Source organism: Pan paniscus, chromosome 11 (genome assembly GCF_029289425.2).
Source record: "Pan paniscus chromosome 11, NHGRI_mPanPan1-v2.0_pri, whole genome shotgun sequence".
NCBI lineage: Eukaryota > Metazoa > Chordata > Mammalia > Primates > Hominidae > Pan > Pan paniscus.
In genome coordinates, this window is record NC_073260.2 from 8,998,093 (window position 1) to 9,021,148 (window position 23,056).

At 56.5% G+C, this 23,056-nt stretch overlaps 1 protein-coding gene across 1 annotated transcript in view; it reads right to left on the reverse strand.

The window, feature by feature from the left end:
• Window positions 1-23,056, reverse strand: part of HMCN2 (hemicentin 2) — a 165,230-nt gene that overhangs the window by 80,379 nt on the left and 61,795 nt on the right. The window contains exons 23-31 of the mRNA XM_008975935.4: window positions 16,154-16,281; window positions 12,798-13,052; window positions 11,735-11,821; window positions 6,664-6,858; window positions 5,349-5,479; window positions 4,893-5,040; window positions 4,371-4,497; window positions 2,456-2,610; window positions 827-1,105 (exon numbers count right to left, since the gene is read on the reverse strand). Coding sequence (XP_008974183.3) covers window positions 827-1,105; window positions 2,456-2,610; window positions 4,371-4,497; window positions 4,893-5,040; window positions 5,349-5,479; window positions 6,664-6,858; window positions 11,735-11,821; window positions 12,798-13,052; window positions 16,154-16,281 — 1,505 coding nt within the window. The remainder of the gene's footprint in view (window positions 1-826; window positions 1,106-2,455; window positions 2,611-4,370; window positions 4,498-4,892; window positions 5,041-5,348; window positions 5,480-6,663; window positions 6,859-11,734; window positions 11,822-12,797; window positions 13,053-16,153; window positions 16,282-23,056) is intronic.

A 23,056-nucleotide genomic window follows, 5' to 3' on the forward strand; every position in this document is an offset into this window, starting at 1 on the left:
CTAGCGGCGGGGCCATCTTCAGAGGCTGCCGTGGAGCCCATGCAGCTCAACTGCCCTTTGAGGCTCCAGTACCCAAGCCCTTTGCATCCTTGGAAGCCAGAGCTCCCGAAGTGACTCCCCACGGGGGGCCAGGCTGACCCCTATCAGCTTGCACGCTGCCCTCTCACACTTCACTGGGGCCCTGCTCAGACCCATCCAGAGCCACCGACACCCTTTCCTCTGAGTTCTCCTTCAAAAGTCCCCAGAGCCAAGCCCCTCAGGGCTGAACTGATGCTGAGGTTCACAGCATGAGGTCTGGAGTCAGATCTGCCCGCGTATGGACCGGGTTCCACCACCTCCTAGGGGTGTGAACCTGGGGAAACCTCTCTGCTCCAGAGCTTCACTGTGACCATCTGTAACTGGGGACATGAGAGCTCAAGTCCCTTTGCCAGCTGATCAAATGAGCTGATGCTGCAAAGTGCCCCTCTGGTCTAGCTTACAGAAGTGATGAGCTAAGGGCAGTTAATTATTGTGGTGGTCACAGGGGTCTGGGCATGGTTTAGTGAAGAGCCCCACACCATGAGGGGAGACCTGGATTCTACACTGAGCTCCGCCATGGCCTCCTAGACAGGCCCTTCCACTCCTGGCCTCAGTTTCCTTACATGTATGAGGGAAGTCGCATGAGCTGGGAGGACCCTTGTCCCTAGATAATGTCTTGGTCCCATTATCCTTTTGCCTCTGACCACTCCAAGTGGCCACCTAGCCTTCCTTTGGAGACAGGCAGGGGCCACCATGGCTGAGTCCCTCCCACTGCCCACCCCGGCTGCCGTGGCCCCTGGCTGCTCACCATAAACATCCAGCCTGGTGGCCTTCTCTGCGGCCCCCACAGCATTGCTGGCCTTGCAGGTGTAGACGCCGGTATCTGAGCTCTGCGCCCTCCCCAGCTGCAACTGCCGACCGCCCCTAGTGTAGACCACCTTGGTGCTGGTGGGGAGCAGGGCCCCGTCCTTGAACCAGGTGATGTTTGGGGTGGGCACTCCTCGAGCCTCACACAGGAGCTGCACTAGGTGGTCCTCCATGACGGCCACCTCGCCTGTCTCGTTGGAGCCCCAGATAGTGGGGGGCGCTGAGAAGGAAAGAGGTGGGGCTGGTCACAGGCAGCCCCTGAGGCCTCTGGCATCTTCCCCAGGGCAGCAGACTCATGCCTTTGGGCCATGAGACACACCACAGGCTTCCATTGTGGGGTCAGGGAAGGCATGGTGGACAAGGAGGGGAGGGGTCTGGGGACAGAAGGGAGAGGCCAGCATGGGGACATGCTGGTGTGGAAGGTGCAGGAGGTGGCGGCGGGGCCACAGGCTTGGATTCTGGGCCCTGCTCTGCTCTAACATACTGGAAGACCAGGGGTGAGCCACTTCCCCTCTCTGGGCCTCGGTCTCCCCATCTGTGAAATGAGAGGCTGGACTAGATGAGGACTTCACACAGGGCTGGTCACTCACCACCGATGCTACCCAGGACAATGCTAGGGGCACATGGGCACAGCATGAAATAACTGCATCTCAGAATGGAATGGTTACGCCCCTCCCAAATCTCCTTCTATCCGGGTTACAGCAAGGAAAGGCTCCGTTTGGTGCTACTATGCATGTCCCTAACCTTTCTAGCACTTTCTACTCTCCGCTTTTTAGCACAGAGAGTGCAGATGCAGGCTGGGTGCCCTCTGCGGAGTCCACGCCTCGAGAATTTACAACATTGCTCTATGGGGTGTGTTTGTTTTTTCAGCTTCCTTAGCCAAGCGGCACTGGTTTTCCGCTTACAGTTTCGACATTAAATATCCTTTATAAGAATAAGGGATATTTAAATAAATGTGTTTCAGTGTAAGGAAGTGTGACTCATTTAAAGAAAAGTAAATCATAATTCCAAGTGGTATCAGAAGTAGTAAATTTGGGCCAGGTACAGTGACTCATGCCTGTAATCCCAGCACTTTGGGAGGCCAAGGCAGGAGGATCACTTGAGGTCAGGAGTTCAAGGCCAGCCTGGCCAACATGGTGAAACCCCATCTCTCCTAAAAATACAAAAATGAACTGGGTGTGGTGGTGGGCACCTGTAATCCCAGCTACTTGGGAGGCTGAGGCAAGAGAATCACTTGAATCTGGGAGGGGGAGGTTGCAGTGCGCCAAGATGGTGCCACTGCCCTCCAGCCTGGGCGACAGAGAGAGAATTCATCTCAAAAAAAAAAAAAAAAGTAGTAAATTTTTAGAGCTGGGATGGAAACCATGGATTTGGAAAACGCTGGGCCAGATAACCTCTATCCCCTGACCCTGACCCCAACCCTGACCCCAGCCCCCAGCTTTCTTGGACTCAGGGATCACTCACCAGGTCCCCCATTTCAGCCCTCACTCTCCCTCTAAGGCAGCGGGCAGCTGGGTGGGAAGCTTCCTGAGTAGCCTGTGGCGGGGTCCCAGAAGGCGTGGGGGCTCACCATGAACTCGGAGCTGGAAGTCCCTGGCCTGCTGACCCGCTGGGCTGAAGGCCACGCACTGGTATCGTCCCTCATCCCCCACGTGACTGCCGGTGATCCTGAGAACCTGGCCATCCTCCTGGACCTGCAGGTGAGGGCCTCCCGGAAGGACAGGCCTGGAGAGACGGGCAAGGGAAAAGCGCCAGTAAGGCCGAGGGGCTGGATGGGGCACGCTGCACACAGGGAGTGCGTGGCTTGTAAAAAGCGAGGCTGGGCCATTCATTAGCACCAAGAGGTGGGAGCAATGCAAAGGCCCAGTAAGCGAGGAATGGATCAACAATGTGTGGTCTGTCCATGCCACGGAACATTATTCAGCCACAAAAATGAAGGCAATTCTGACACTCGCCACAGTATGGATGAACCTGGAAAATATGCCGAGTGGAAGAAGCCAGACACAAAACGCCAAACACTCTATGATGCCAGTGATGTGAAGTACCCAGAACAGGCACGTCCATAGAGAAGGAAAGCAGGCTTGTGGTTGCCAGGGGCTGGGGAGAAGGGGACAGCGACTGGCTGCTGATGGGTCCAGGGTGTCCTTTTGGGGTGAGGGAATGTCAGGAACTAAATAGAAGTGAAAGTTGCCCCATGCTGCAAATGTACTAAATGACACTACACTGTACACCTTTTTTTTTCCTTGAGACTGAGTCTTGCTCTGTTGCCCAGGCTGGAGTGCAGTAGTACAATGGCTCACTGCAACCTCCACCTCCCAGGCTCAAGTGATTCTCCTGCCTCGGCCTCCCAAGTAGCGGAGACTACAGGAGACTACAGACTACCGCCACCATGCCCATATATATATATATATATAGTATTTTTAGTAGAGATGAGGTTTCACCGTGTTAGCCAGGATGGTCTCGATCTCCTGACCTCGTGATCTGCCCACCTCAGCCTCCCAAAGTGCTGGGATTACAGGCGTAAGCCACTGCACCTGGCCCACTGTACACTTTAAAATGGCTAATTGTATGTTATGCGGACTTTTTTTTGGACGGAGTCTTGCTCTGTCACCCAGGCTGGAGTGCAGTGGCTTGATCTCGGCTCACTGCAACCTCCACCTCCTAGGTTCAAGTGATTCTCTTGCCTCAGCCTCCCAAGCAGCTGGGATTACAGGCGCCTGCCACCATGCCTGGCTATTTGTGTGTGTGTGTGTGTGTGTGTGTGTGTGTGTGTGTGTGTGTTTAGCAGAGACAGGGTCTCGCTGTGTTGGGCAGGCTGATAGCTCCTGATCTCAGGTGATCTGGCCGCCTTGGCCTCCCAAAATGCTGGGATTACAGGCGTGAGCCACTGCACCCAGCCCATTATGTGAATTTTACTTAGAGAAAAAGTGAGTTTAAAAAAAGAGGCTGGGCACAGTGGCTCATGCCTGTAATCTCGGCACTTTGGGAGGCCAAGGCAGGAGGATTGCTTGAAGCCAGGTGTTTGAGACCAGCCTGGGCAACAAAGCAGGACCCCATCTGTACAAACATTTTTTTAAAAATTAGCCATTGTTGGTAGTGCACACCTGTGGTCCCAGCTATTTGGGAGGCTGAAGTGGGACGATCTCTTGAGCCCAAGAAGCCCAGGAGTCTGAGGCTGCAGTGAGCTGAGATTGTTCCACTGCACTCTAACCTGAGCAACTGAGCGAGACCCTGTCACCAAAAAAAAAAAAAAAAAAAAGGAAAGGCTAAGAGATGAGAAGACTTTGCTGAGTTAAGAGTGGGGTCTCCCTGGCTAATCTCCCGCTGGGTGGGAGGCGCCCCTACAGCCCTCAGTCTGGGCCCTGGGTGGCACATGCCATGCCTGTCAGCTCCCCAAGAAGAGGTCAACCTTCCCCAACCCCCACATCCAGCAGGCTGAGTCTGGGCACCACCACACGCCATCCTCAGGGAGGGGGGGCACTCACTGCCTGTCCTTGGTCCACTCCACCTGGGGCGTGGGGACCCCTGAGGTCCAGCACTGCAGCTCCACGTCTGCACCGGCCAATCCCAGCACCTCCTGAGCGGCCCCGGCTCCAAGCACGGAAGGAGGGGCTGGGGGTAAGAAGGGGTGAGGGCTGGGAAACTGTTCAAACCCTGCAAGCCCCGCCTACCACGGGGCCTTTGTCTGTGCAGACCCCCCAGCCTGGGCCCCCCTCCTACCTGACCTTCCTGGGAAGCCCCCCAAAACCGTGGCCAGGAGGGCTTGCTCTGGAGCCCTCAGCACTCAGACTGTCACTTGTGACAGTAATGATTTTGCTAATCACCTGTCTGATGTCTGTCCCCCGAGCCTGATAGCTCTGTGAGGATGGGGGTTGGGTCTGTCATGGGTCCCTCTGTGCCCCCTGCTCTCCGCAGGCAAAGTCTACCCTCTCCCCCGGTGTGCCTGCAAGAGTTGGGGCTACAGGGCCAGACACACTTGGGAGTTACGGGGCTCAGGTCTCACTCACTGAGCACAAGGAGATGGAAGTCCCTCTGGGCGGTGCCAGCCTGGTTCTCTGCCCGGCAGGAGTAGAGCCCAGAATCACCCTCCTGGATCCTGGGGAAGTGGAGGGACTGGCCCTCGTCCAGGAGGCGGTGGCTGCCCACCTTAGGAATCTGGGTAGGAGAGGCCAGAGGGAGCCAGTAAGAGGGGATCCAGCCACCACCCCCAGCATCAGTAATGAGGAAACTGAGGCCCGAGAGGTGGCCAGTGGCCAGAACGGTGCCATGTTCTCTGCCACGCAGCCCCCGCCAGGCTTCACTACATGACCACTATCCTCCACTGCCGTGAACCCCAGAGCACCACCAAAGACACCTGTCACATCTCCCTGCCCCACCTTGGCACACGCAGAAACGCCCATCCAGAAGACCTGTCCCCAGCCTAAATCCCACCCATACCCCGCCCACCCTAGGGGGACACCCACCAGCTGCGCGTCCTTCAGCCACACGATCTCAGGGACTGGAAAGCCGTTCGCGTCACACTCCAGCGTCAGGGACTGCCCGGCCATGCCCGACACGTTGGCCTTGCGTCCGTCCTCCCGGATGCTGGGGGGCACTTGGGGGCAAGGAGAGCCAAGGAGCTGCTTCCCTGCCCCCTTAGAGCCACAGCCGAAGGGACCTCATCTGGGCCATTCCCTCCCCTTCGTCACTGGGGTTGGAGAAGGTCTGCCTGTCCCCGTCCGCCCAGCCACAAAGGGTCCTGTGGACCTGCAGATGGCCGCAGCAGCCTTGCCCTGAGACCCAAACACCCTCAGTCGTGCCCAGGCCCAGGTGTCACCCTTTCTGACTCTCAGCTTTGCAAGGTGCTGGAGTCCCCTTAGATCCATCTGGTTCTACACCAAACCTGGTGTCACAGTGACCAGGGAGGGTCCCCCTGAGTGAGAATCTCTGAAGGTGAGGCCTGGCCACGCTTTTGTAACAAATGTCTTGAGCAAGTCATTACAGGGCTAGCCAGAGCAGCTGGTCCTGGGGAAGCAGCAGGTGGCGTTAGGAGCTGGTAGAACTGCCCAAGCGGGGCCAGTTCATCCTGCCGACAGAGACCACTCCCCAGCCCACCCACACTGCCCGTGTTAAGGGGGGGTCCCCTTCCTCTGCACATAGCACCCTGGATGTGGGGGTGGGCGCTCTCCCTGCTGAGGACAAGAATGTGAGAAGAGGCCAGGCGTAACAGTTTTAACCCGGAGGTGGGCTCTGGGGCTCTGCATTGCCATCCGTGCTCATTTTTAAAAATAATTTTTTAAGTTTATTTTATGTAGAGACAGGGTCTCTCTCTCCCAAACTGGTCTCGATCTCCTGGGCTCAAGCAATTCTCCTGCCTCAGCCTCCCAAAGTGCTAGGATTACAGGTGCGAGCCACCACGCCCAGCCAAGGGGTCATTTTAAAATGCCTTCACCTCTAGACCAATCTCAAAGACACTGATGGAATTCCAGGTACTTCCCCCATACTGTCTCCGTGGGGGTCTCTCTAGGGAAGTGGGGTGTCCAGTGCAGCCTGCCACTCTCCCAGCCCCCTCAAGCCCTCCCTGTCACTGGCACCTGGTGGCAGGACCTGATTCTCCTGTGGAGGAAGCTCTCAGGCCCCAGGGAACTGGCACTGCCACACCTGGGCACGCCGTGGTACTGTCAGACCCCCGGCTTCACTGTGGGCCTCTGGCCGGATGCGGTCCTGGGAGGAAGATAGGCCCGTCTCTGGGTCCCTGCCGCTTTCCTCTCTTGCCCCCAGCTCTGGGTCCCTGCTCACCATAGACCACCAGCTTGGCTCTCCTGGATGCGGAGCCCACCTCGTTGGTGGCCTGGCACTCGTAGTCTCCACTATCCGCGGGTGAGACGGAGGCCAGGAACAGAGACCCCTCCTCCAGCACTGCCACACCTGGCTGGCCACGCAGGGGCTCCGAGGACGGGCCCTTCCTCCATGTGACCTGCGGCTTGGGCGTTCCTGGCAGGGTGCATGGAGTCATCAGTACAAACACCCTGACACCTTTCCCTCCACACCTGCACTGTCCCCCACATGTCTCTTCTGTGCAAAAGGGGCTGACGGTCCAGGGATGACTACAGGCACCTCCATCCCCCCGAGGCTGGAAGGAGCATTTCCCTCGGAGCTGTGGGAGCCCCCACACCCGCCACCTACCCACACTGCCCATCCATACAGCCTCCTAGGGTCCCTGAGGGACCAAGGCGGGGACTGCATGCCTGTTTTCTGGTTCTCTTCACAGCAAGTCCCCAGTCCCCTCATTTAGAATTGCACCCCAACTGGCACCCCCAGCCCCTGCCCTCCCTGCTTTTCAGCCATCATCCTCCACTTTCCAGTGATCAGAGGACGCATCTATGATCCAGGTCTCTGTTGCCTCTTTTCTGTGTCCCCCACCCGACGAGGGCCAGGCTCTTTGTTTTTTTCCCTGCTGCCATCGCCAGCCTCTAGCACAGTGCCCGGCACACAGTAGGCACTAAATCAGTGAACGAGCCAAGCCTGCCGTGCTCCAGCACCCTGCGTTGTGCCCTGGGGTTAGGGCCTGTGGGAGGCCCCAATTCTGCTCAGCCTGCTCCTGCTCCTCCCTCCACAAGCCTGGGCCAGTCACTTTGCCAGCCACAACCCCCAGCCCCACTGTGAGTGCCACACCCCCCAGCCTCCAGCCCCACCGTGAGTGCCACATCCCCCAGCCCCTTGATCTCTAGGACACGCCCCATGTTGGTCTGTGCACACAGCCTGGTACACAGTAGGTGTGCCAGAAACAGCTGCCCACTGGGCTGAGTGGAGCTTTCATTCACGGGCCCCAAGGACAGCACCTGCCCAGAGGGGGTCCTATGTGAGCTGAAGCTAACAGCCCAGTCCTCCAAGTGACCCCTTTGAGGCACACTGCCCAGAGGTCGCAGCGTGAGCCCCAGGCACACACTCTGCTGCTGCCATCCTGGCCCTAGCTCTCACCTGCCCCCTGACCTCCGCCAGCGCTGACTCAGGGGAGCCTGTGGGGTCCCCACACTTGCAGATCGGCACGTCACTCCCACCTGCCTTCTGCTGCTACCACTGGTCATCAGGACTGTTGTAGCTAACACTGATTATCATCAGAAAGGGCTGCCCCTGGCAGCGGGGGCCCAGGGGTAGACACTTACGCTGTGGGACGCTCACTCTTTCATCCTTGGAAGGACCAGTAAGCATGGTGGCGGGGAAGACATGGCATGTGGAAGGCACACTGGCATCATCTCTGTAGGAGGGTGCCCTGCCCCCTCCGCCCTACCCTGACCGTCCACCGTAAAGTGCCAGAGACCCTCCCTGCTGGCATGAGGGACAGGGAGGGCCCAGGGCCCTGCTCCATGTCCACCCACGCTCTGGGTGTCCTTGGGCAACTTACTGAATCCCTCTGTGCCCGTTTTCCTCTGGAATCCTCTGCCCAGAATGCAGGCCAGAATGTCCCACCGCCAGGGGCTGCTACCCCCACTCCCCACTGTGGGGATACACACCACACACACACAACACGATACACACACCACACAGCACATACACACCACACACCACACTACACACACGAAACACCATACACACATACCACACACAAACATACACACCAAGCACTACACACACCACATACTATACACACCAAACACCATACACATACCACACATGACATACATACCAAACAACACACACACCACACCCTATACACACCACACACCACATGCACACCACATACTACACACACCACACACCAACATACACACACACAGCACACACACACCACACACTACACGTACCACACATACCACATACACACCACACACCACACACTAACATACACACACACCATACACACAGCATACATATCAAACAACACACACACCACACACCACACACACACCATACACTACACACACCACACACTACACATACCACACACAACATACACACTACACACCACACACCACACACAATACATACCACAAACCACACTACACACACCACCATACACACACCACACACAATATACACAACAAACACTGTGCACACACCACACACCACACACAATACATACCACACACCACATACACACCATGCACTACACACTACACACACCACACACAGAACATACACACCAAACACTATGCACACACCACACACACACCAAAAACTATACACACCACATACACAACACATACAACATATACACCAAACACTACACACACCAAACCACACACACAACATACATGCCAAACACCACACACACACACCGCCCACATACACCAAACACCATACACACACCACACACACAACATATATACCAAACACTACACACACCACACACACCAAACACCACATACCACATACACATCACATGCTACACACCATACACACAAACACCATGCACACAAAACACCATACACACACACACACCACACATTCACACATACGCACCACACACTACACATCATACACACACACTACATACACATCAAACAACATACACACACCACACACAAACATATACACCAAACACCATACACACATCACACACTACACACAACAAACACCATACACATACACACAACATACAAACACTACATACACACCCCACATACCAAACACCACATACCACATACACACATCACATACTACACACCACACACACCACATACATACACCACACACAAACACCATGCACACCACACACACAACATATACACCAAACACCATACACACCCCACACACACACTACACACACCAAACACCACGTACCACATACACACCACACTACACATTATACACAAACACCATGTACACCACACATACAACATACACCAAACACCATATACATAGACCACACACACATAGAACACATACATGCACACACCAAACACTATACAACATACATGCCAAACACCACGCACACACACACACCACATACTACATACACACATCACATACACACAGAACACATACATGCACACACATCCCACACGACACATACACCACATACACACACGACACATTCGCACACTCACACACATGCACGCCCCCCTCTCATCTTCCTCAGCTTTCCCCTGAGAGCCCCTGTACTTCCCGCCACCCCGGGGGCCAGGCCTTCCGAGCTGCAGGTCGGGAGGGGTGATGGTTTCTGCTGTGGAACTTTGTTTACCACAATCTCAGCCTAAAGTGCTCTAGTGCAGGACGGCCCTGAAGCTCTGCGACAAGGAGGACAAGGAGATCCCCGGGCACCAGCTGCTGCCCAGAGTCCCTCACGCCGCCCCCTCCCCACTGTGCAGAGTCCCACACACCACACACACCACCAAGTGGGTGTCCAGGCTCTGGCCTTCACGCCCCACCCCACCCCACGAGGAAGAGGCAGATGGTGTCACTGCAGGGCCCAGGGAGTCCCCATGAGGGTGCTGGGCTCAGTCCCAACCCTGTAGCCCTCAGAGCACTCCGAGCCCAAGGCCACAGGGCTCTGAAACAAGGCCCTCCTGACCAGGAAGGAGGCCGGGACAGCCCAGGCGGCAGGCCTGGTGGGGAGAGGCGGTGCTATCAGAGGGGATTTGGGTGAGGCTGACAGGCTCAGGACTGGTCCCTGACTGACCAGGGCTGTGTGTGGCAGTCAGGGGCTGGGTGGGTCCCACCTTCCACTGTCTCCCACCTCCCAAAAGCGCAGAACGGCTGCTTGCTGTTAGCAGAGTCCAACGCAAGGTGGCGCCATAGTCAAGGGCCGGGGACCTGGGTCGGGGAGGGTCGGGGGGCCAGGTGGGCAGGTCGGCAGCTCTGCACTTGGGGATCCAGAGGGGCTCCCAGAGCTCCCACCCAGGTCCTCCCCTTGCCTAGGTGGGTGCCATCCCTGCTTCTACCTGCCTCTCCCTGAGTCCTTTTCTGGGGCCTTCCAGGGCGTCCTGTGGCTCACAGAGCAACGACCAAGACTAGAGATGCCCCCCAGGCTCCTGCCAGGCTTTGGTGACCTGCCACTTGCTACCAGACACCAGACAGCACCCTCCAGAGAACCTCACCCCCACAGAGGGGAGGCGGTGCTCCCAGCCATGCAGGAGCCCAACGCCGAAAGAAGCAACTGAGGCAGTGGCGGGGGCTGTGGAGGGATCTTCTGGGTGGGGCCGTGGGGTTCACAAAAAGGCAGAAGCCAGGCATCCACCACATTTCTTGAGCCCTCCTAAGATGCCAGCCCTGTGCACGCATGGGGTCCCACTGAGTTCTCACAGCAGCTCCATGCAGAGGGGCTGGTACAACCCCGCTATACAGACAGGGAAACTGATGCTCAGAAAGGAGATAGAAACTGTCCTGAGTTACAAAGCCAGGAAGGGCCAGGGCAGGTTTCGGCGCTGGGCAGCTGACCCATGGTGGCTATCAGCCCCACACCATGCTCCTGCCCCAAAGACAAGCCCAGAAAAGCTGGTTTGGCCAGAACCACTGAATCCATCCTCTGTGGGAAAGTCAGGGGCATGGGGAGAGGCGGGCTGACCACAAAGCCCCAACCCACAAGGACCCCGGGCTGCCTCAGCCCTGGCGATCACACCCCCAGATGCTGATGGGCACAGGGGGGCAGGGCAGGGGTCACACTTGTCCACATTCTGAGTCACACCCTGGCTATGTGACTTCAGGCAAGTCACTTAACCCCCTTGGGCCTGGATTGCCCCTAATAAAAAGGGGCAATAACACCATCCTGCAGGGTTGACAATGGGATGAACCACCTGGCATGCTGCTGACAAGGAGCAGGTGCCCCGTGGGCCTGCCACGTGCAACCCAGGGCACTGGAACATGAGTGGGGACGCCTCCCAAGCCAGCCCACCCCACCTCCCCAGTCCCTCCCCAGACGCAGCTTCACCTCTGGCAGGGCACGGCAGGCTGGCATTCTCTCCGGCCACTCGCTCCAGCAGGCCGCTGGTCTCATCAGCCCCCCAGTGTGGTGGCTCTGTAGGGAGGCAACATGGCCACACTCCTACCTCGGGCCCAAAGCCTGGGACCCCTCAACCCCTGCCTCCAAGGAACCCAGGGCCAATGGGGAGGGTGTCCCCTTCTAGAATCCCAGCCCCTAGCCTCCTGGCAAGTCCAGTCAGGGCCAGGGGTACTGGCTCACCCTGCAGGGAGGCCCCATGGTGCAGCCACCAGGGCCGAGCCCCACAGGCTGGGGAGGCTGAGCTGTACCCTCAAACACAAGGGGCCATGAGTGGTCCCTCTCAGCAGTGGCTTTCCAAGCTTTTATTTATTTATTTATTTATTTATTTATTTATTTATTTATTTAAAGAGATGGGGTTTCACTATGTTGGCCAGACTGGTCTCGAACTCCTGGGCTCAAGCGATCCACCCACCTCGGCCTCCCAAATTGCTGGGATTACAGGCATGAGCCACTGCACTCAGCCCCAAGCTTGTTTTAAATTCCTAATAGTGAAACTGCTAGCACCACTGATCCAGAACTTTCTATGCGCCAGGTGCTTCACACACTCTCTCACATGGACCCCCCACATACTACTGGACCCACTTTGCAGGTGAGAAAACCGGGGTCAGAGAGTGTAGGTGACTGGCCTATGGTTGTCTGGATGGCCCTGGGTCCAGTGCCACTCCCTGGTTACTGCTCCAGGTGCCTCTGTCCACCCAGGTACTCAGGGGCCCCACAGGTCACCGCCCAAGGGTAAGGAGTACAGGGAACCCCTGCTGGGAGCTCTGAGGACCACCTGGTCCATACCCAAGGACTGACAAAGGCTCCTGGACACAGGATAGCCCCAAAGCTGTGGGGCTGGAAGGTCCCAGAAAGGGCCAGGGCTCTATCTGTCCCAGGAAGGAAGGGAACGGGCAGGCACAGAGCCCGGAACAGAGACGAGCACCTCCCAAATCCAGGCTGTGGCTGGGAGAGCTGGGGAGAAGCAGGTTCTGGGGCCAGGGAGACTCACCCAGCACCCTGAGCTCCACCTCCCAGGCATCCACCCCGGCGCTGTTGGAGGCCTCACAGCGGTACCTCCCGGCATCAGAGGTTCTGATGGCTGCGAAGTGGACGGAGCCCTGAGGCCCCCGGCCCTGCAACACCACGCCATCCTTGGACCAGCTCAGCTGGGGCTCTGGGTTGCCCTCAGCCACACAGTTCAGATCCAGGGCTTCTCCCACCAGCACCTTCAGAACCTGAGGGCCTGGCTGCACCTGAGGGGGGACTGAGGGGCCACAGGAGGGGTATCAAGGTTGGGGGACCCAGGCGAGAGGGTCCCAGAACCTAGGCCCAAGCCACATCTCAGATGTCACCAACCAGCAAAATTGTCATGGAGCACAATCAAAGGCTGGCAGGAAAAGACGTTGGGACACCTCACGTGGACTCCCCCAAAGTGAGTGAGCTCCGGTCTTTCACCTGAACACACGCACTCCTGAAAGACTCAACCCTTAGGGCTGAGCTTGTATATCCCTCTGCCCTCGCCAATGTGCCTGACATCATTTAAGAAGCGCCACTCGGGGCTGGGAGCGGTGGCTCACGCCTGTAATCTCAGAACTGTGGGAGGCCGAGGTGGGCAGATTGCCTGATGTCAGGCGTTTGAGACCAGCCCAGCCAACATGGCGAAACCCATCTCTACTAAAAATAAAAAAATTAGCTGGGCGTGGTGGCGCGCACCTGTAATCCCAACTACTCGGAGGCTGAAGCACGAGAATTGCTTGAACCCGGGAGGCGGAGGTTACAGTGAGCTGAGATTGTGCCACTGCACTCCAGCCTGTGTGACAGAGGGAGGCTCCGTCTAAGAAAAAAAAAAAAAAAAAAGTGCCACTTGGGATTCATCCAGCTCAGTGCACAGGGGAAACTGAGGCAAGGCAGAGGGGTCGACTTATAATGGCTAAGCAAGGTTCGGAGGCAGCATGTGCGGAGGTGGCTCCAATCCTGGTTCAGCTCCTTATAGCCAAGGGACCCTGCTCCAGCCAGAGCCTCAGTTCCCCCTCATCACAACCCCTCCCGCCCCGCGGGATGGAATGAGGTGCGGCACTAAAGCAGCCAGCACAGAGCCCGGTGGCTGGCATGCTGTGGCACAGTCACTCCAGCTGGGCGTCACCGCTGCCCCGTCCTTCCCTCCCCCTGGCTGTGGCTTCCCGTTCTTTCACATTTGTGGTTTCAAGTCACTTTCTCATCCTCCATCTCACTCGGTCCTTCCTACATGGCAAGTGATGCCATCCATGCCGCCGCATTTTGCAGAGGGGGAAACTGAGGCTCAGAAAGGTTATATGACTTGGCCAGAGTCGCCCCCCTCCCTCAGGGGATAGGAGCTGGCACCAACCCTGGGTCTGAGTGTCCAAGGGTCCAGGCCCCTGCGAGGCCAAACTGGGTGGGCACAAAAGACTTCTCAGAGCCCAGGGGCCACCTTGCTCCAGGCACTGCATGGGACACTGGGACAAGTGTCCTGGACCCTCGAGGGACACTGAGGTGCACCCACCCCCTACGCAGCTTCTGAGAAGGAGCCTGGATATAAAATCACCCATGGGATCCTGGCCCTTGGGTGGAGACCAACCCCTTAGCCCAGGGCCTGGGTGCCCAGGAGCACAGAGAGCGTGGATGCCCCGCCCATCTGTCAATCTCTCTCACACACAACCGCTGAAAACAATAACAGCTTCCACTGTTCTGAGCATTCAATGCCCACAATGGGATGGGCTTTATTGTGGCCTCACTTTTTAGAGGAGGAAAGCAAAGCTCAGAGAGGCCAAGTGACTGGCCTAAGGTCACACAGCCAGTCAGCAGCACAGTCAGGACTCAAACCCAGCTCTGTCAACGTTGAGGCCCTGCTTATTACACTGCCTCCCTGTTCCTGTGTCTCTCTCACATCCCCATGCAAACCCATGGGAACCCTGGAGCACCTTCCCACTCTGGGCCTCAGCTTGTCCATCTGTAAAATGGGGTGTGAGCTTAGATCTGGGGCAGCACATTTTTTCTGTAAAGAGTCAGGTGGTCAGGATGCTGGGCTGTGAGGCCAGGCAGGCTCCCTCCACTTCTCACCTCTGCCGTCAGAGGGTAAAGCAGCCACAGGCAGCACATAGATAAACATGCGTGGGCGTGTTCCAATAAAACTTGTATTTATAAACACTGAATTTTTGTTTTGTTTTGTTTTGTGTTGTTTGAGACAGGGTCTCGCACTGTTGCCCAGGCTGGAGTACAGTGGCACGATCACAGGTCACTGCAGTCTCGACCTCCTGGGCTCAAGCTATCTTCCCACCTCAGCCTCCTGAGCAGCTGGGACTACAGGTGCGGACCATTGCGAGTGGTTAATTTTTTATTTTTTGCAGAGATGGGGTCTTGCTATGCTGCCCAGGCTGGTCTCGAACTTCTGGGCCCAAGCCATCCTCCCACCTAGGCCTCCCAAAGTACTGGTATTACAGGCATGAGCCACTACGTCTGGCCAACACTGAAATTTGAATTTCAGATAAATTTGAAATATCACAAAATATTATTTAGTTGGTTTTTTGTGCTTGTCCGATTATTTTAAAAAGTGGAAGCCATTCTTCACTGGCTCATGATCTCTGAAAACAGGAGGGCAGATTGGGCCCTTGGGCCATAGTTGGGCCTGTCTTGGATGCCTCTCAGGGTACTTTCGGATGACGAGCGCCCTCCCTTTTCAGTGTATGACTCCCACTGGCTGGCTCCCTTTGAATGAGCCCCAGGGGAACACCCACTCCTGGGACCCCCCACCAGGCTGGGAATCAGAGGCACAGTGGGTTACGTAGGGGCCTTGGACTAGAGGAAGGGATACATGGAGAGAGAGCGGCACCCCCTGTTATAGGTGCACAAAGTGCCTCGTTGATGGCAGTGGTTGGAGCAGGGGCTCAGAAGGGCCTCTTGGGGGCATTAAGATGCTCCCAGCAGGAGGGGCTCTGTGGCACTTCACAGGCCTCTTCCCATCACCACACCCTGGGCTCCCAGCTGGGCCTCGCGCACCAGGCAGAGACCCTCTCAGACCCACCTTCATGGGTTCCCCTCTGACCCCTGTCCTCCCAAACCCAGGTCCCCACTGTGCTCTGCCCTGTGTTGTTGGGGGCCTCTGAACAGCGTCTCCAGTACCCCTCAAGGGGTATGGGGAGAGGGGGAGAAAAAGGGTGGAGGAGGAGAGACAGGCCTGAGAGAGACAGGAAGTGGGGGTGGCAAAAGGAGGTGGCAGAGGCGCACGGAGGGAGAGGTGACAGAGCCTGACAGACCTGGGCGTGGGCTGCAGGAGGGGCACTGAGAGACCTGAGAGACAGGCAGGGTGATGGGGGACAGGGAGGGACTGGGGCTGCCAGCTGGTCCTACCTTGCACCCCAAGGACGTAGCGACGGGAGGCGGACCCGGCGGGGTTACTGGCTGTGCACTCGTAGTGGCCGCTGTCACCCACCTGGACCTGGCCCAGACGCAGGGAGCCAGACGGGAGGAGGCCATACCTGCGGGAATGAGGAGCACTGGTGAGACCCCCACTGACCCCACCCCCATGGAAAGGCTTCAAGACCCAACTTGAACCAGCCACCTCCCCCAGGAAGCCTTCTGAGAATGAGCCAGCACCCACCATCTACTCCCACCCCCGCCTCCATCCTCCCTGAACCACCAGGCCAGGGCCAGTTCTCACGCCTACTGGTGTAAGAGAAGAAGAGCACTGGACTAGGAGTCCACTGGCTTGGGTTCGAGTCTAAACTCTAAATCCTTCCTAGCTGTGTGACCTCAGGCAAGTTGCTTCACCTCTTGGAGCCTCCATTTCCCATCTGTAAAATGGTCATGCTAAGACGGCCTGTGTCTGGGCCAGGGCTGGTAAACGGAGTCTATCACAGGCTCAGCCCAGGGCCAGGAACCTGCCCACCGCTTGATACCTGTTGACTGCGGGTGGCAACTCCCCCTCCTCTGCCACACACACCTGCCCGGTGTGTGGGATGAAGAAGCTGGCAGCCCTGAGGCCCTCTGGTCTGGTGCCAGGGCCGGCCTGACTCTGACTGCAGTCGCTTGGTGCTCTTACGTCCAGAACTGTGTTGAGGGTCCTCAGGAGGAAGCTGCGGAGCCCCCACCCCTGCTGCCATCGTTGTCCTCCCCAGTCTGGCTCTGCTTGATAAGTCACATCACCCCCATCCCACAGGGATCGAGGACCCCCAGCCAGGCTCCTGCAGCTGGGCTGGACCCCAAGGGCCCCCTGCAGACATGATGTCACTGGCCCATATGTGCTGGCTCCGCACAGCCCCTGCCTCCATAAAATAGGGAGGACAGCTGCGGCCACTGACCCTGGCTGGCCTCAAGAGTACGCAGCCAGCATGGGGGTGGGGGACTCCAAGGCCCAGTCGCTGGCCCTGCGCTTACCAGCTGGGCTCTAGAACCCAGCAGGCCCGGGATGCCTGGCCCCCACCTTGCTTTCTGCTGAGCTTCAATTTCCTCCTCTGCAAAACGGGGCTCACAGAGCCCCTTATAGAATCCTTAGGGCTCCTCATAGCCCCCACCTCGCAGGCAGCTGCAAGGATCACATGAGACATGGTGAGCAAAGTGCGGGCCATGCAGTCATTAAACAGGGCAACACCATCGGCAATTCTCGGGCTACCAGCTGAGAACTCTGTCTCCCCATCTGTAGAGTAGTGCAATGACACCCCCTTTCCAGCCACCCCCTCCATCCATTTGTCCCGAGCATCCAGCAGCCTCTTGGGACAAGTTCTCTGAGGATGGCTGTGGATGATACAGTGGGTGGTGGTCTCTAGAGCCCAGGCACTGGGCTGGATTGCCTGGGTCTAACCTGCTAGGCCATGCGCTAGCTGTGTGAGGTTGGGCAAGTCACCTCACCCTTCCTGTGCCTAAGCCATCTCATTTTGGAAAATAGAGCCATCAGTTGTGCTCAATGCTCACAGGGTTGTCAAAAGAACTGAATGGCCTAATTCATAACACTGTGTCTGGAACAGAGAGGCCCTCAACAAAGGTCAGCTGCTTCCACGGAGACAAGAGCACATGCATAAATAATACACAAAGTTTTGCATGTTTTAAAACTTGCATCATGAGCTATATCACGATATAAATAGCATCATGAGTATATATGTAGGGCTAATTAACTCATTTTTGACTGTTGTGTAATATTCCCTTGTATGATCACACCACAGTTTATTAACTTGCTCCCTTTTGAGTGGACATTTAAACATTCAGATCTTTATCTCTTCCTTCTTTCCTTCCTTTCTCCTTCCTTCTTTCCTTCCGTTCTCTCTCTCTCACTCACTCACTGCTCTATGTGTCTCACATGCACCGGAGCAGGTCTCCTGGGCTACAGGCTCACACCCTCTGCTCTCAAAGATCTCACACCTTGCAAGGGAGGGGTTCTCATCAGATTCTCCCAGCTGCATGTGAAACATGCTGATTCTCAGGCCCTACCCAGAGACTCATTCCATGGAGGAGGTAGGAATTGGGGTTTTACTAAAAAGCCCTAGGTAGCTGATACAAGTGGCTGCGGAACCGCCTCCGGGGAACCACTGCCTGAGGACATGAAGACGTGCCCCTTCCCCAAGAAGCAGCATGGCAGAGCAGATGGGTGCGGGTCTTTGACGGCAGGTGTCCTGGTGAGAACCACCATTCTGCCTCTTACAGACTGACCTCGGCCCAAGGACGCCATCTCCCTGAGTTTCAGTGTCCTTATGTAGTGTGAACTGATATCACACACACAAAGCCTGAGGTGCCCAGGACATAGTATGTGGATAACACTTGCTCATCTTTCAATACCGAGACATCACCTCCTCCAGGTCACCTAAACTGCCTTGCTATTAGTGTGACACAAATCCCCAGCCAGTGTCTGGGATCTCTCCGCAGTCTTCAATCAGCTGGGCAGCCCTGAACAGGTTGCTCAGTCTTTATAGTGCAAAGGAATACGCGAGAAAACACGACAGAAATATGTATGTGTCCTGGCAATGGGTAAACATTTCCCCTGCGTAGCTCTCCTCTGTCTGCCACTCCAGCTTGAATGTTCTCTTCTACAGCTTTTTAAAAAATTAAATATGTTGACATGTCGACAGCCACCAATCAACGGCCAAATCCATTTGATGCTGAAACTTATACACTCAATCACATTCCAGGCTGGGATGCGGTCCCCTCCCTAGATTTCATCGCAACACCTGGGCTGGCAAACAGGGACGATGTGGGCCAGTAGGAAGAGGTCTGGGCTAGAAACTGGAGTTCTGGGTCCGAAGTTCAACTGTACTTCAGACATGCTGTGCAGCCCCAGGCAGGGCAGTCAACATCTCTGAACCCCATTTCATATTTGAAAAGGCAGCACACAGTCTGGGTAACACAAGGAGACCTCATCTCTACAAAAAATAAAAAACTAGCTGGGCATGGTGGCACATGCCTGTGGTCCCAGCTAATTGAGAGGCTGAGTTGGGAGGATCACTCAAGCCCAGGAGATTGAGAGCTCTGGTTGTGCCACTGTACTCCAGCCTGGGCAACGGGGCAAGACTCTGTGAAGAAAAATAAAGGGGGAGGGAGGGAGGGAGGGAGAGAGAGAGAGAGAAGAGAGAGAGGGAGAGGGAGAGAGAGAGAGAGAGAGAGGAGAGAGAAAGAGAAAGAGAGAGAAAGACAGAAAGACAGAGAGAAAGAGAGAAGAGAGAGAGAGAGAAAGAAAGAAAGAGCAGCTCCAGACTCTAATCTGAGAAGTTGCCCTCCAGAACTTTAAGGACCATAGAACCCCTACTCCCCTCCTCACCAAACCCTTAAAAAGATAGGAAATGGGGGCTTCTGAAAAAAAAAAAACTTCCAAAAGTGTTAACAATTCACACCAATAAAAGTGGGTATCTTATCTTTCTTAGGAGCATCCAAGATCATTTCCTAGAAGGAGGATTCTGCTTGCTACATCACCAAGGTAGAAATGGGGGAATCCATTTTACAGATGGACAAGCTGAGGCCAAAGGACCCAGGACCTGCCCAGCAGAGCCTGTGTCTGCTCTAAATGCCAAACTGGCCACATCCTCACCTGCTCTCAAGCCCTCTGTGGCTGCCCACTGCTCCCTGACAAAACCCAAGCACAGTACTATGGCCTGTGTGGACCTCCGCAGACCACCCCCAACTCCCCTGCATCCCTGCATGGGGGCACTGGACCACCGTTCCTCCGCAGGGGGCCAGGCCCATCTCACCAGCCCTCCTTGGCACATGCTGTTCCTTCTACCTGGGACACACCTGCACTTCCCATTCACCTGGATGATACTTGATTCATCTTCCAATACAGAGACATCACCTCCTCCAGGAAGGCTGACTTGATGCCCCAGGCTGGTAGGTCCATCCTGTAGGCTCCCACAGCTGCCTGAACATCCTGCCATCAAAGCCTTCACCACACTGGCTTGTCACCACCTGTCACCTGCCTGCCTGTGGCTCCAAGGGGACATCCGTCTTATTTCTCTTGGTATCTCCAGGACCTGCTCAGACCTGGCACAGAGAGATGCCTTATCATGACCCTGCGCATGCTCTGCGGAAACTCAGGGAAAAGGTGAAGCTGCAGCTATGGGCCTGGGGTTTCCAGGGCAGCCCACCGCCTGCTCCTTCTGCCCCCTACCACTCTCCCGCTACATTCCCAGAAGCTCAGTGGGAGGTTTGGGGGCTGCAGCCCAGCAGGGAAGGGGAGGTGGCAGCAGCGAGATGGGAGAAAGGGAGGAGGCCACAGAGTCTCCGAGGAACAGGCTGCTGTTGGGCGCGTGGTGTGATGAGCGGGGCAGACTTCATCACGGCGTGCATGGCCAGATGGCTCCGTGCAGCGCCCAGATGAGAGTGGAGAGGTTTGAGGGGAATTTCCTGTTTATGACATCCATCTGGCTTGAGCCCCTGCAGTGAGGCGCACGCAGATGTCAGAGTGGTGGGGAGAAGCAAGAGGGGCCCACGGGGCAGAGGGCTGCCCAGAGAGACCAAAGGGCATCTGATAGGAATAATGCCAGGAATAATGCCAGTTCCCAGGCCTCACCTGTCTGCCTCATCCCCGGCACACACCTTTGCTGCACTCAGGGAAGCCTCCCCTGCTACCCCAGGCAATACCCTGCCTCCCATTACATGCTTCCCATGCCACTCTGCAGTTTACCATGCCTGTCATTACGCTGTCTGATGGCTTCGTGAGGGGAGGAGCCAGGTGTGCCCAGGTCCCCGGCATGCCCCAGTTCAGCATGGGCCCTGGCCTGGCCCACAGTAGGTGTTCAATAAATATTTCATGGCAAATTGCAGCTGTTCCCTGTCCATGCCACACACTCCCTTCACCGCCTTCATTGACACGGGTCCCTGCTCTCCCTCCCTCCCCCCAGACCTTCCACCATCTCAATACTGCCCTCCTGCCCTCCCCAGACGCCCGCTGTCTCCCACATTGCTGTTTTTGCTGCCTCTGTCTATAAAGCATCCAGGAGCAGGGCTGGCGGCTGTGGAATGAACGGCACTCCCCCCAGAGTCACCCAGCCTGCTGCACGGCTGGTTCTCAGCACAGAGCGCACAGTCAGGCAACACTCAACAGATGTCCACTATGCACTAGTGGACGCCAGCCCTGTCTGCTGGGTCCAGGACGGGGTCTGAGCCTGGGCAGGCGGCCTGGAGAGAACCCCTCCGGGAAACCACTGCCCCAACTCGCGTCTTCTTCCTGTAGCCTGACCAGGATCGCAGACCCGTGAGGAGGCCACATGAGGGAAGGTCATGCTGGAGAAATTCAGGAGGAGGTGCCTGAGACACGCCAAGGGGCCAAGCACAATAAGTAGGTAGGGGAGACGGAGCCGGCGCCATCGCATGAGCCCGGAGAGGGTAAGCCCTGCGATGCTGGTGCTGCTAACGAGGATGGTGCTGACGCCAGCCACAGCTGTCAACTATTGAGCGCTTCCTGTGGGTCACTGTGCCACTAAGCACGCTCTCACTTAGAATCCCAACAGCCAGACCTACCAGGCAGGCAGACCCACTACCACACCCCCTTTTGCAGAGGAGAAGACTGAGCCTCCGGAGGTGTGGTCCTGGTGTCCACGGCCACTGAGCTGGCCAGGGCACAGCGAGGACTGGACCCTCACACTGTGCGACCGTGCTCCTTCCTAACCACCATGGTGATCTAAACGTCCAGCTCTGAAGGCGAGGAAACTTAAATGTACTCCAGAAAGACAGCCACTGCCCACAGGCTGACCAGACGGACTCCAGAGCCATCAGACCAGAAACCAGCAAGGGCTTTGAGGATCCACCAAGGTACAGTCCCCATGCAGGGCCCTGGGCAGTCCAGGCACACCACTGGCTTGCAGAGAGCAGTGAGCTGCTTTCCCTGCCACAAGTCACCAGATCCCAGCTGCAGGCCTCACCTCTCACCTCTAATGAGCCGGCCCAGTGGTCCCCTTCCAGGAGAAGGGTGGGTGGGCAGCCTGTCCTGCAGTGTGCTTGGGAAGGAGCAGAGGAGGGTGGTGGGGGTATCAAAGGAAGAAAACCTGGAAGAACCAGAGAGAAACACACCATCCTCTCACTGCCCCCACACCGCGCTGGGATTAGGGATTTGGCCCTGTGTGGAATGCTGGCCGGCTGCCTCCGGGAGCCACAGCCAGAGCCAGGAGTGCTCACAGCCGTCCCATCTCCTCATCGGAATCCCAAACAAACATTGTTGCCTGGAAACACTGCCTCGCCCCAGTATCCCTGGGCTGAATCATGGGACCAGAGCCCCGAGATGCTCTCTGGCCACGATCGCCTGTCCAACCCTTTCATTTCTCAAATGGAAAGGTTGAGGCCCAGGGAGGGGAGAGGGGAAGGGTCTTGTTTGAGGTCACGGGGCGAGCTGGGGTGAAGCTGGGATGGGACCCCAGGTCTTCTGCCACCTGACCTCACACACAGCCCAAGCCCATGTCTTCTGTCTCTGAGGCTGCAACACAATCCTGGGCATAGGATACTGCTCAGTCAATGCTTCTGACTTCAATTTTGAATTTGCAACTTGGATGTCTTTTTCAAAAATAAGTCCCACAGGAAAGAAGCACTCAGTGACCATTCCCACCCTCGGACTTCACCGTTGGCTTTTGGGACCGTCCCGCAAGGAACCGACCCAGGAGATAAAGAGGAACATTGTGCAAAGCTGCTCCAACAGTCCCATTTATGACCGCGAGAGCTGGCAACATGGCCGTGCCCCACACAGAGCAATGACTTAGCGATGATGGGAGCCGAGCGCCCTGGAATGTTATTTTGCCCTTTTTTTTTTTTTTTTTTTAAGACAGAGTCTTGCTCTGTTGCAAG